Here is a 14,303-nt window from a genome sequence, read left to right as displayed (position 1 = left end):
AGTTGGTTCCGACTCGATGGCCACAAGAATTTCACTCATCTAATGGAGCCCTGGTGGCACAGTGGTTAAGCACTGGGTTGCAAATTGCAAGGTCACTGGTTCAAGCCCATTAGCTGCTCCAGTGGAGAAAGAGGAAGCGATCTGCTTCTCAAAGGACTCTTAACCGAGGAAACCCAGTTCCAACTGCGCTACGGGGTCACTATGGGTTAGAATTAACTTGATGGAAACGAGTTTCATTTTTTTAGTATCACCCTAAATAAAAGCTAGAGTTTACGCAGTGGGTCCAAGGAAGAAAGGCCTGGTGATCTGCTGACATGGAGATTATAGCTCAGTAATCCCTATGGTTCTCAGGTCTGCTCTGTCACACGTCCGTCATCAGTTGGAAATAACTTGACAGTAACCGGTTTAGTCCCATGCTCAGGAAGCACATGGAGATTCACTGGCACTCCCTCCCTCAGGGTTCACGGCATCCTCAGGGGACACGCTGGACCGTCTTGTTTAGACTCAAAACGCACCAGGTAGCCCAAGTCCAGCTCTAAGTCCCAGGCAGCCTCTGCTGGAAGTCGCTTTTACTTGTGTTGTGGAGCCGTCTGTCTGCACAATCAGACCTGAGGGTCTTGGAGGGGAAACGGTGTCCTGGTGAGTTCCATGAGGACAGGGGCAGTGGCCCCAGAGCCTAAAAGAGTGTCGGGGAGTCTTAACTCAGATGGACAGACAGAAATTCGCTCATGGTCAGTCACTTCTTTGGGTTAAGGCATTAAAGACACCCCACTAGATATGAAACCAGGGGGGTCAGACATATTAAGACAGGATCAGCCATTAACACCTCTTTGTGACTCCAGAGTGGTTTCAGTCCTCAGGCTCCTTTGGAGACAGGGCTCAGGACAGCTGAGTACTGGTGGGAGGGGACAGGGCCAGCACTCACACTCACTGGGGCCCAGCGAGGGATGCAGCTTGCAGGTTGAGAAGTGTGGGTTGTGCAGAGGACATGGCAAGCCACAAGGACCAAGGGGTTCACAAGGACACTTCCACTGGACAGTTCAGACCCAGCCAGGCCACCGTAACAGTGTCACTTTTTGGCTCAATGACCCTGGTCACAAAAGAGGGGGGCCAGGCCAGTTGGAAAGCTCATAGGCCCCGCTGGGTCCGAGTGAGGGACTTGGGCCATTAAGCTGGGTGTGCAGGGGGAACAGGGAACTGGAACACCTATTCTATGGGTGCAGGAGAGCTGCTGGCTTTGGGGGAGGTGGGTCAAGGCTCTGACCGGAACTCGAGAGGGTGGGCTACAGCTGTGCTGTCAGCCAGCTTACCCGACTCCCACACCCACCCTGCTGGGGGTTCATACTATGCTGGGGGAGGCTGGGGGGAGACATGGGTGGAGCAAGAGGAGCTAAGCAGGGTGTGGTCTGGGCTCAGGGGCCAGGCAGGGGACACACAAGAGGGGCTGTCCCAGGTCCACAGTCCAGGGAGGGAGGTGGCTGAGCTCAGCACGGGGATGACAACATCTGGTCATAGTCGGGGCACTTGAGCAGGGCGGGGTAGTTGCTATTCATCTGCAGGGAGGCGTCGCTCGAGATGTCAGAGGGGCTGCGGCCCCGGACCCAGGCGTCTGGGTGCAGGAACTGGCCCGAGTAGTCAGAACAATTGCTCAGACGTGGGCGGTAGAAGCCAGGGTGGGGCCTGTACATGTCCTCGGCCGTGTACCGCTTCATGAACAGGTACACGGACATCACCCCGGCGCTCTGTAGCGGGAGAAAGCAGAAAGGAGTGGGCTCACCACTGCGGCCTGGTCTTGCTCCCCCGCAGGTGACCGGGGCTTTGCAAAACTTAGCCCTGGGAGGGGTCCAGGAGGGGCGGTGGGTGGGAGCTGGGAGCCCAGGGGCATCCAGGGGAGAGAAGACGGAGGAAGGTGAAAGTGGCCCCTGAGGATGAAGGTGAGAAGCAGATGGAGTGTGGAACTCAGAGGGTCCCCTGACTCCCTCCTCCTACCCACCCGGATGGTGGTGCAGTATCCAGCCCACTCCCGGCCTGTCCCGGTACAACAGGAAGGACTTTACCTCGGTTAAAAGGAAGGAGATGGCAGCAAAGGCAAAAGACCAGCCATATTTGTAGTTGAAGTAGGTCTCCGAGTCCTTGGTCCTGTTGAGCATCTCGTCGTTGATGCTGGAGATATAGAGCACCAGGCCGACCACCAGAGAGAGGCCTGCGGGCGGGACAAGGGGCGCTCAGGAAACAGGAGGCTGGCAGGCACCCAGGAACAAGCCCTGCAGCCTTGTAACGACTTACTCATTTGGGGGTTCAAGGAAACCCTGGCTGGAGAGCCTGGCTGGGGCTGACAGCACTCTATCTGGGCTTTTTGTGGACAGCATGGGGAATCCTTGGATGGCGCCCACAGGCAGCGAGGACTTGCCTGCTAGCTGATAGGCAGCTCTGAAGAAAGGCCTGGTGGTCTCCTTCTGAAAGGCAGCCCCCGATAACGCCTTAGAGCACGTCTGTACTCTGACACACGTAGATTGACCATCTGTCACGGCCGATGCAATACGCTGACTGGTTCAGGTAGCAGAGCGGCAGGCGGGAGCCTCCCTGTCTAACCAGCTGCCTGAGCGAAGGAGCTTAGTGTGCTTCGTGTTGATTTACTAACTGAAAGTCAGCAATTTGATCCACCAGCTTCTCGCTGCCGGAGAAAGATGGGCAGTCTCCTCTCGTCCAGAGTTACAGCCTCAGAAACTGCTAAGAGAGTCACTTTGCGTCATTACAGGGTCACTGTGAGTGGATAGCGGGTCACTCTGCATCATTGGAGGGCCACTCTGAGTCACTGGAGGGTCACTATGGGTTGGAATTAACTGCTTGGCCAGGGAGAACCATGGCTAAGCACTGTGGTTAACCGCCCACTAGAATCACACGCAGAGCTTCTGAAATAGACCCTGTCTGAGCTCGATAAGGAAAAGAATTGTCTAAAAGAAACACATAATTAGGTATTATTAGCATGACAACAGCCCGGGATAAGAGGTGAATAGCAAAATGGACTGGAGGAGGGGTGGAGGGAGGGAGAAAATTGTGCAACCATGAAAGAATATTTTTTTTTAAAAAAAATTTTAATTGAAATTTTAATGGAAGTTTACAGAGACTTTGGATTTCCATTCATACATTGTTGCACATTTTCCTCCCTGTCCACCCCTCACCCTCAGTTTGCTTTTCTCTTTGAAAAGGAAAAAAAAAGAATTCTTTCATTGTTATATAATCCCCCCGCCTCCCTAAGTCCATTTTACTATGCAATGCAGCTCTTATTCTGGAAAGAATATTTTTAAAGAGAAAAGTGAACTGGGGCAGGGGCTAGGGAGGAAAATGTGCAATAATGAATGAATGGAAATCCAAGTGTTTTGTAAATTTTCATTAAAATATCAATTAAGGCGAGCTCTGGTGGCCTAGTGGCAGGAAACTGCACTGCAATCCCAGAGGTGCACGGTTCAAATCCACCAGATGCTCTGCGGAAGAAGGAGGAACAATTGCCTCCTGTACCAGTCAGATCCAATTTGATGGTACCCACATAAAATAAAAAAAAAATCAATTAAAAAAATGTAAAAACAAATTCGACCCTGGCCTGGGGCGGACACCGCATTTTATTGAAAGTCCCTCAGGTTATGTGATATATAAACTATATGGGTGAAGCCACATCAACCAGTGACTCTTCCGAGGAATGAGAGAGGTCCTCATACCTGAGTAGCTGGGGCACCAGCAGTCACGCCAGGGGACGCTGTTGTTGGATGTCACTGAGTCATTCCCAGCTCATCCTACAATAGACAGGACCACTGCCCAGCCCCACACTGTTTGTGCAGACTCTGCTGTGCTTCAACCCATGGCAGCCACTACTGTGTCAGCCCAGCTCCTTAAGGGAAGGTCATCCTCTATTTTCTGCTATTTACTTTATCTCAGTCTTTGATTCATCATGTCCTTCTCCAAGGCGTAGCCCTTCAAGACAACATGCCCAAAGTATGTGTGATGAAGTCTGGCCACCTTGCTTCTCACGGGCTGCTACCTGACACTTGTAGGCAGGAGAGGCCCTGTCCTTGGGGCCCAGTCTCCCCTTGCCCCTGAATAAATTCCTGCTTCGGGCCTCAGACTCCTTCAATTAGGAACTGTAATTGAATCAAGACATAATTAATGACTCGATTTTGCATTGTGCAGGTCTAATTCAACGCATTATTTTATGAAACTAGGGCATCTGGAGGAACAAATGTTAAAGGCACAGAGGTGCAATTCAAGCACTTAACTCATTTTGAACCATCGCTGCCCCAAATAAACCGTATCTAACGTTATCATTAGAACCGCTTCACCTGGTCCGGCTCCAGCTCAGCACCCCTGACCTCAAACTCAGTGCTGTGCGGCTATTACCCTAAAGCCTTGGCTATTGTGAAGTTCACAAAAGGAGGGACGATGAGTGAGCTTAATCCTGGACCTGCACCCCTCAGGCTCAGTGGAAATGTCCCCACGCTGGGAAGAGCTGGGCAGAGCCCAAGAAACATTTGTTGGATTGACTGAAGGCTCTGTTGAGTCTATGGCCAGTTGCCTCGTGAGCCTGCTTGCTTCTCTGGACTCCCCTTGGGATCCCTCAGCTGGGACACCTTCACCTGTCTCCCTAAATGCCTGAAGCAGCCTCTCACCTAGTTTCTCTTCCCCTCACCTTGCTCCCCTCTCCTTGCTCCCCTCTCCCTCCGTGATACAGAGTGGTCTTTCCAGAATGCACATTGGCTCCTGTCTTTCTTTAGTTTGTAATCCTTCCAGGTCTTGCCACAAAGTATCCAGATCCAAAAGACAGCCTTACGTGGGCGCCCTAGTGCCTCCTCTCATCACACCCTCCCCACTCTGCAGTTATAAAGGAGTGTGGATGAATGTTGGGTCTCTCCTCTAGAGCCTTTCCTCATCCCCAGATATGTCTTGAGGGGGAAAAAGTGCAGCCGGAACGCTCCTTGGAGCCAAGGATGGAGAAGCTTCATCTCACATACTTGGGGCATGTTGCCAGGAGAGGCTATTCCTTGGAGAGGGACATCATGCTAGGAAAGGTGGAGGGTCAGTTTAGGAGGAGGAGACCCTCAACAAGATGGATCGACATGGTGCCAGACGCAATGGGCCCAAGTGTGTGAGAAATGATGAGGATGGCACAGGATAGGATCCCAAGTTCTTGTGCAGAGGGTCACGACGAGTTGTATTCAACTTGATGGCACCTAACAACAGCCCTCAGTCTCACCCCTTGGTTTAATTCCCACCAGCCCTTGCTGTCACCTTCTCCTAGAAGCGCTCTCTGACCAAGCCCTGGTTGGGTTGCCAGTCATTGATTTTGATTCCCTTGGTGTGCACTTGCCTGCAGCCTTCCAGTTTCCTTGTTCGAATCTCTCCCACCTCACTGACATTTTGTGCACAGTGACCCTGGTATCCAAAATGAGACATGGTACCTATTCTTGAATAAATGCTTAAATTCAATGAGTGCTACTCAAGGACCAAGTGGACTAACCCTTAGGGGTCCCAGGTGTGGCATGTAGTGTAAAGTGAAAGCAATGTAGGAACTTCTGATTCGGGATCATCTTGCAGAGGTAGGACTTGTCTTTTTTTTTTTTTTTAATGATATATTTTTTGTAGTCCTTGACCCCCTGCTGCAGAGGGTCAAGGACTGCAGCCTCCAATATGGATTGAGGCTCAATGTCAAGAAGACAAAGATTCTCACCACTGGACCAATTGGCAGCATCAGGATGGATGATGAAGAGATTGAGATTGTACACAGCTTAAGTTTGCTTGGCTCCACAATCAACACTCTTGGCACCAGTAGCTAGGAAATGAAAAGGCGCATTGCCATGGGAAAGTCTGCTGTTAGGGACCTCTCCAAAGTACTGAAGAGCAATGGTGTCTCTCTGGAGACTAAGGTGTGTTTGATACAGGCCATGGTCTTCACAATCACTTGTTATGCATCAGAGAGTTGGACAATGACCGAGGAGGACAGAAGGAGAATTGATGCCTTTGAGCTGTGGTGCTGGAGAAGAGTATCGAGAATACCAAGGACTGCTAGGAAAACAAACAGATTCGTCCTGGAAAGGGTTAAACCGGATGGCTCCTTGGAGGCAAGGATTCTGAGGCTCCGTCTAACATACTTTGGACATGTGAGGAGAGACCAGTCCTTGGAGAGGGACATCATGCTTGGGAGGGTGGAGGGACAGCGCAGGAGGGGAAGGCCCTCTATGAGGTGGATTGATTCAGTGACTGGAATAATCGGGATGGGAGTGTCAGAGACAGTGAGATTGGCACAGGACAGAGCAGAGTATAGGGCTGTTGTACACAGGGTCGCTATGAGTCGCAAGCGACTCAATGGCACATAACAACAACAACAACAACATATTTTTTGTTATTAATTGTAATGAATGTTTACAGAGACCTTGGATTTCCATTCATTCATTCATTGTTGCATTTTTATCCCTGCCCATCCTTCCCCCAGAACTTGTATTTAGGTTGTGTTTTGCCATTCTGGATATACAATACTTTGGCAAAACACAACTTGTAGGACTTGTATTTTAGTTGCGTTTTGCCATCCTGAATATGCAATACTTTCCACTTAGCAAGCAAGTACAGAAGGATAGCTAGTGGTGTAGTGGTTAAGCAGCTCGGAGGCTAACAAAAAGGTTGGCGGTTTGAACCCCCCAGTCCCTCTGTGGAAGACAGATGTGGCAATGGGTTTCCACAAAGATTTAAACCTTGGAAACATTATAGAGCAGTTCTCCTCTCTCCTACAGGATCACGACGAGTCAGCATCAACTCAGCAACAAAGGATTTGGCTTTTTAAACTGGTAGCTACAAGTGACTTTGATTTTGGAGGCTTGCTTCCCTCCCTGAGGGTAACCGAGGGCTGGGAAGCACAGGGGTCACTATTGCACAGATAGATTCATTCACCCTTTTCATGCAAGAACACTAACACTTAGCCCCTTCAAAAATAGGCATTCTCATCATTAGTGAGAATTAAAAAGTGGTGGTGTTGACAGGAAATAGCTCTGGGTTCCAGCCCCAGCTCCGCCCCACCATCTGGCTTGTCAAGGCCCTGCTAGCTCAGAGCTGCCTTCCCTCTTCCATAAGATAAGTGCTGGGCCTGGGGCACTGGGAATCTGACTCAGTTCTGCCTGGGCCATTGACTCAGCTTCTGTTTTCCAGCGCCAGGGGCTGATCCATGGCTGTGACCAGGGCTTCCCAAAGCCAAGCTGATTAGGAGTCAAATATCAAAAGTTCAGAGTGCAGTAAAAAGAAAAAAACTTACCCGAGAGGATGAAGAAGATGCCGGAGACAAAGGCCAGTATTGTCCTGTGGGGACGGATGTGTCCAATGTTGCTCAAGATAAACCCAATGAACATGAAGAGAAGGCTGACCAGAGGGAACGGCGTGGCAGAGCGAATCATCTCTAATTAAGGGGACGGGAGAGTTCCCTGTCAGCCTCCAGTGCCCTCACTGGCTGCCTGCCCTCCCACATGATAGGTTCCTGGTGACATGCAACACCCCTGGCAGTGGTCATGCAAGGTCCCCAAATCCCTCAGTCCTACAGGAGTCCCCCAGCCTCCCTTCCTCTCCCTTCAGGAGGCCCCAGGACTTCCGAAAGCTGGCAGGGCTTGCTTCTCTGAAGTTGGGTTGCAAGGGCTGACTTTAAATACTAACACTGTCAGGTTAGAATGCTTCCCTCCTTCAGAGCCCAAACTGCCAGTCCATACGGCAGCCATAAACCTCGACAGCCAACTCTTTGATATTTCTTTCTCCATCAGGGACTGTTCCTAGTGTACAGAGGAGGGTCACTTGCCTTTATCTTCTTTACCTTTGAATTAGATGTAGAGCAAGCAGGGTAGTCTGGGTGTGTGTGTCAGAACTCATATTTGGGAAGCCAAGGTCATGGAGTGAGATGCCCTTTCACTTGCCTTGAACACAAGACTTGGGATTCTCCAGTGACCCATCTTGACTATTGAGAAAATAACCTTGGAGCCAGCCCAGGGCAACCAGCTACATCCTCAGCTTAGCTCTTGGGGAACCAGCCAGTCACTCTGTTCTCTCCACCTTGCTACTTTCTTTGCAGTCACTGGCCCCAGTGGAAAGTTCAGAGCACCTACTTAGCACGTTGACTGTGGACTCCGACGTCAGCTGGGTGTTCATGGGCATCACATATTCTATGGTGAAGCAGCGACCTCGCTCCTCACCTACAGAGACAAGAAGGCATTGACATTTCCAAATCCTGCCTGAATATGAATGTGACATTGTACATTCAACTGATGTTTTCAAATGTTTCTAGGATATTCATTTTTACTATATATTTGCATAGAGGCTTATGTCAAACTCTAAGAAGATCCAAACAAGCCCACAGCAGGGCTAAGAGCATGTCTTAGGTCTTTCCTGGAGAAGAAGCACCTTTGTGAAAATAGACCCCAAAAGCCAATGATAATTAAAGTTTTGTTGGTCACCATATTGCTTTAGGGGAAGACTGGGCCAACAGCATAGTATGCTTAACTCAGATGTCATGGAGCAGAAGCTCAAAAACCTTGTCAACTCCCTTGGAAGCCAGATCCTGGGTGACCCCAAACACTGCTTCAGTCTAAGGACACAGCAGGACCACATGGTCTGGGGCTGTGGGAGGGGAGGTCAATGTTGAAGACTGTTTCAAAACCTCACTCAGCAAGTGTCCCAGAGGCGAGGCCTAGAGGTTTTCTCCCAGCTACATACTGGCTAGTTTAAGGGACCAAGCTGTGGGTCAATTCTACCTTCCACCCCTCAAGGCCAGACCATAAAAGTGGGAGGAAAAGGGCTGGGAAAAACAAGTTGTCCCTCTACCACCAAAGGCTTGGTGACCACACTGTAGCAGTTTGGGCTAGTTCAGCCTCTGGCTTATCTCTCACAGCTCAGGGAGGCTGGTCACATTTGGGTTGGTTCTGGACCAAGATAAGAGATACCATGGCGCCCCCAGAGAAGCTACCACGGGGCTTCCAGGGAGGTCCGAGTAGGCTTGGGATGCAAACCTGAAGCGCTTTGCAGAATTGAAAGACCCTGCAGTTGAGTTTCATCTCTGCCACTTGGTGGACACAGTAACAGAGAAATAGTTACGAATTTTCATTCTGAAAACTAGTGGATGTGAGAAGACTTCCTAAACATCCCCAAATCTCCACACATACCCTCTTGCGTAACATGTAAATAAGTCCTGCCTCAATATATTGTTGGAGGGTTAAATGAGATCAATAATTCAATGAGCTGTGTCAGAATTAGTGAGACTGGCTCAGGACAGGGAAGGGTTCTGAGCTGCTGTACATCGGGTCACTATGCATCGCAGGCCACTCAGCCAATAACATTCTATGACAGGTTTGGAAGCAGGGGTGGCTTCCACCTCCCAAACAACATGCCTTCATAAACTCTGTGAACTTTGATAAATGTCGATAGTTCCAGAAGGTCTTCAGGCCTTTTATTCATAGGGTTGTTATGAGTTGTGCTTAACTAGAAGGCAATACACACACACACACACACACACACACACACCACACACACACACACACCCTCTGCGTGTGCAGTGTATTAGCCCATCAAACCCATCATCACTGAACGAATTCCAACTCCTAGTGACCCTTCACTGGGCTTCCAAGTCTGTAAATTTTTACTGGACAGAGACTATCCATTGTAATCACACAGAGCAGCTAGTGTCTTCAAACTGCCAACCTTTGGATTATCAGCGCCGCACATAATGCATTGTGCCAGCAGAGCTCCTGAGACCTCAGTGAGATGGACTTGACCCCGTGATCACTGCATGGCAGAGATCGTGACGATGACATGGATGGGACAAGGTTTCCGTCTGTTGTTCTGAGTTGCTGTGAGTTGGTGCTCACTCAATGACACCTAGCAGCAACGTGTGTGTGGATGCTGCCACACCTGTGCAATGCCACTCTCCACACAGCCCGGAGAGGTGGTGCATGGAGAAGGCACTTACATGCAGGTTTCAGGTGGAAAACCCACAGGCCAGGGCAGCACTTGAAAATGGCCCAGCATCCTGATCGACTGGGAGAGAGCTTTGCCCAGGGCTTATGGGGTCTGCTCTGAGATGAGCTGGCTGTCTCCTTTCAGAAGGGGTTGTACTTCCCAAGGGGCTCAGAGTGCAGGTTTTGGGGGTTGGGTGTCTGCTTCCCACTCTCTTGGGCAGGGTTGACCCCCACTCCATCCCACTCCTGTCCTGGCCTGACGCCCTCACCTGCGAGGAAGCAGACGCGCCAGAGGCCCGAGTGAAGGCTCATCTTGATCTCTGTGCTCTGGTTCTGGGGCAGGACCACGCCCTCCTCCAGGTACAGCCAGTAGTCGGTGCTGACAGCGATGCCCAGGAGGCCCAGGCCACACACCGCGAAGACGCTGCTCAGTAGGGTCAGGGCCTTCTTCCCGCAGCCACTCATCCTCCCAGAGGCCGGGGCCGGCCTGCAGCCGCTGTCCAGTCCCAACTGCAGGGAGAGGGGTCTGGGAGGCAGAGGAGAAGGTCAGCAGAGGGCGTGCTGGCCTCTAAGGGGGCCGAGGGACTGTCATAGAAGGGTCACTGGCATCAGCGATGACAGCTAAGATGTCTGTCGTGATCTGCTAAGTCCCCTCACTTGCATTTGAGGTTTGCAAACCACGACATCTGTCAGAAGAAATGGAATGAGAGCCCCAAGGGTGAGGAGGAGGGAAAAGGGAAGGAGAGAGCCGAGGGGTGAGACGCAGAATGGAAACTCCCTGTGTATACGAAACTGACTGTGAGGCAGGAAGCCTGGGTTTCACCCTCAGCCCTGTCACCGAGTGACCCTGTAATGTTGGAAAAGTGACCTCCCTGAGGGCCATTTTAGACTAGGTCCTGCAGTGTTTAAACATTTAGCTACAAGCCAGCAGGTCAACAGTTCAAAGCCACCACCTGCTCCTCAGGAGTAAGACGAGGCTTCTATGAAGACTTAAGCCGTGGAATCCCCATGGGGCAGTTCCACCCTGTCCTAAAGGGTCACTCGCTGTGAGCTGTGGTCAGGCTGACGCCAAGGAGTAGGGTTCGGAGGGTCAGTTCTATCCTGGGTAATACAGATTGTGTTGTTGTTGTTATTGTAATGTATTGTTGAGTTGGAACCAACTCAGGGTTGACCCTCCAGTGGGTTTTCAAAGGCAGGAAATTGCACGGGAGGAGATTGCCCATCTTTCTCTGGTGGAGCAGCTAATGGATTCAAACCGTGCACCTTTGGCTTGGCAGTGCAACTCCTTACCACTAAGCCACTGTGAGGCATTTTGCTAAGTACTTCATTATCTCTCTTAATTCTTGGATCACTGTTCTCCTATCTATTTTACAGATGAGGAAGCAGGATCAGAGTGGTAAAGACACTCACTCAAGGTCAGTCAGCTAGCAAGGGGCAGTGCCTGGATTTGAACCTCGTTCTCCCTCATCCACCCCAGAGCCCTTTCTCTTGTCACTTCATGAGTGCTTTCCAACATGGGTTCCATGGATTATCCCATGATATTATCCCAGAAAAGGAGTACTATCTGGTGCAAATAGCCTGAGGAACTAACTTAGTTCTTGAAGAGGCATATTGTACACTATGTTAAAGACCCCAAGAAGCCTCGTTCCTTTTCCTGAACCCCCCAGGTTTTCCAAACCCACTTGATGATCGAATGGAGTCACTTTCTTTTCTGTGATGCCCATGCTGAGAAGCACACTCCCCTCCAAGGGAATAACAACGCCTGCCCTGCCTGCTCCATGAGACAGATGCCAGGTCATCGCAACCGCATGGAGAAATATGCTTGGAAAAATTAAACGTGTGAGCAGGCCCTAAAGTGTTATTATCAAGTGACAATAGACTAAGCTCTCAGGCACCCAGAGATCAGAGATTCTGAAATACAGCCGCGACTTGCCTGGCCACAGTTGAGCTGCCAATTTTGATGTTAAGCTTGGCGGAGAGACAGAAAGATTAGGGTCTTGGAGATTTGGAGAGATGTGAGTGGAGAGGAGATTGGACTTCGCCTCTGTAAAAGTGAGGAAATAACAGAAATGACTGAAGGTGACCTTGAAGTATGGAGTGAGATTTGGGGCTGAGAAGTCTCGTGTCTTTTCGGAGCTCAACATAAATTTCTCGGAACACCATACACGGGGAAAGTAACAAAAGCATTCATTATTTCATGGTATTTTTTTTTCTGCTATTTAATCACAGTTACTTGTCTGAACAGAACAAGGGAACACTGCGTGGCTTAAAATTAGGACAGGTGTGTGTCAGGATTGTATCCTTTCTCCATACCTGTTCAGTCTGTATGCTGAGCAAATTGGCCAAGGATCTTGATTATATAATGAAGAATGTGGCAGAGACATATTTACTTTTAAGCAGATAATAATAATAATAATAATAATAATAATAATAATAATAATAATAATAATAATAAAATGATGATGATGATGATAAGGAGGGGGAGGAGTACCCTGTCTGCTGAAACTGAGGAAGACAAGAAGCACTTGCTGTGGAAGGTCAGGGACTGCAGCCTTCAGTATGGATTGAGGCTCAATCTCAAGAAAACAAAGATTCTAACCACTGGGCTGACTGGCAGCATCATGATGCATGGTGAAGAGACTGAGATTGTTCACTGTTTTAGTTTGCTTGGCTCTACAATCAATACTCTTGGTACCAGCAGCCAGGAAATTAAAAGAAGTATGGTGATGGGAAAGTCTGCTGTTAGGGACCTCTCTAAAGTACTGAGGAGCAACAATGTCAGTCTGGAGACTAAGGTGTGCCTGATATAAGCCATGGTCTTTGCAATCACTTGCTATGCATCAGAGAGCCGGACAATGACTAGGGATGGTAGAAGGCGAATTGATGCCTTTGAGTTGTGGTGTTGGAGAAGAGTATTGAATATACCATGGACTGCTAAGAAACAAACAGGTTTGTCCTGGAGAAGGTAAAGCCAGGCTGCTCCTTGGAAGCAAGGATTCTGAAGCTTCATCTGACATACTTTGGACATGTTGCAAGGAGGGACCAGTCCTTGGAGAGGGTCATCATGCTTAGGAGGGTGGAGGGACAGCACAGGAGAGGAATACCCTTGATGAGATTCAGTGACTGGAGTAAAGGGAGTAGGAGTGTCAGAGACAGTGAGATTAGCACAGGATAGGTCAGGGCTTAGGGCTGTTGTACACAGGATTGCTATGAGTCGCAGATGACTCGATGGCACATAACAACAACAACAACAACAACAACCTAAATAAGCAATACTACATAACAGAACAAGATATAACAATATCAAATAATATGGACTGAGTATTATCTGCCAAACGTGTGTAAAGTTTTGTGTACAATCTTGCACCAAAATCTCACAACAGCCTATGAGAAGGTGGTTATCAGCCCCATTTTCCAGACTGAGAAACTGAGGTTTATATAACTGATGTCATATAAGGCTTAAGCTCACTCTTGAGGGTTCTGTGGTTTTAGGACCTGTTAGGATATCAGAGCTAATGTTTTTCTCCAGCCTCACCACACACAACAAAATCAAGTCCAGAGTGGAGAGGGGCCTGAGATCACCCAGCCAGTGATGTGGAGGAGCAAAATGTGAGCTAGAAATCTTTTAAATGCTGGACCAATGCTTTTCCTCCCACCTCTGTACTGCCCACAGAAGTAAAAAGATGCATTGCATTGGGAAAAAATCTGCTGTCAGGGTGCTAAAGAGCAAGGATGTCAGTTTAAAGACTAAGATGCGCCTGATCCAAGCCATGGGTTCTTTTTCCAATTGTTTCATATGCACGAGGAATAAGGATGGCAGAATAAGAATGGTTGTCTTTGAGTTGTGGTGTTGGAGCAAAGTTCTGACTCTCCCATGGACTGACAAAAGAACAAACAGATTTGTCTTGGAGGGAGTGCAACCAAAGCGGTCTTTAGAGGCAAGAACACTTTATCTTACATACTTTGGGGCATGTTGTCAGGAAGGGCTGGTCCTTGGAAAAGGACATCATGCAGGGAAAGGTGGATGGTTGGGGAAAGAGGGAAAGGCCCTCAACAGGATGGATTGACTCAGAGACTGTAACAACGGACTTGACCATATGAAAGATGCAGAGGACGGCGCAGGAGGGGGCAAGCTTCAGACCGGTTTTTGACAGGGTTGCTATAAGCCGTGGCATCTAACAACAACAATGACAACCACAACAACTGTACGTAGCAAATGGTACCATAGAAACTATTTCTAATGGTATCGTAGAATGTAACTATTTCTCACAAGTCCCCTCTCTAAAACTGAAATCAGCAGCAGCCTGTTAATTTCCTTCTCGTCTTTCTTTT

The 14,303-nt window shown here is 49.2% G+C and overlaps 1 protein-coding gene across 1 annotated transcript; it reads right to left on the bottom strand.

Moving 5' to 3' along the window:
• Positions 1 to 1,455: 1,455 nt before the first annotated feature.
• CACNG5 (calcium channel, voltage-dependent, gamma subunit 5) lies at positions 1,456 to 10,441 on the bottom strand. The gene is made up of 5 exons (XM_006886264.1): positions 10,241 to 10,441; positions 8,127 to 8,213; positions 7,292 to 7,432; positions 2,058 to 2,203; positions 1,456 to 1,742 (listed from the first exon to the last, which is right to left on the bottom strand). Exons 1-5 carry the CDS (start codon positions 10,434 to 10,436, stop codon positions 1,485 to 1,487), a joined length of 828 nt encoding a protein of 275 aa, XP_006886326.1. The 5' UTR covers positions 10,437 to 10,441; the 3' UTR covers positions 1,456 to 1,484.
• Between the last annotated feature and the right edge of the window lie 3,862 nt (positions 10,442 to 14,303).

Source organism: Elephantulus edwardii, unplaced genomic scaffold (assembly GCF_000299155.1).
Source record: "Elephantulus edwardii isolate Elephantulus edwardi_28Jun2011 unplaced genomic scaffold, EleEdw1.0 scaffold00048, whole genome shotgun sequence".
Taxonomy (NCBI): Eukaryota; Metazoa; Chordata; class Mammalia; order Macroscelidea; family Macroscelididae; genus Elephantulus; species Elephantulus edwardii.
This window is presented reverse-complemented; position numbering and strand designations above follow the sequence as displayed.

Bases quoted from the DNA above. Each gene is read 5' to 3' on its own strand.
- CACNG5 (XM_006886264.1), bottom strand. From the start codon at position 10,436: ATGAGTGGCTGCGGGAAGAAGGCCCTGACCCTACTGAGCAGCGTCTTC. The intron at 7,433-8,126 runs GTAGGTGCTCTG...CCCCTTAATTAG, and splicing joins GTCCACAGTCAACGTGCTAA to AGATGATTCGCTCTGCCACG. The intron at 2,204-7,291 runs GTAAGTTTTTTT...TCCCGCCCGCAG, and splicing joins CATCTTCTTCATCCTCTCGG to GCCTCTCTCTGGTGGTCGGC.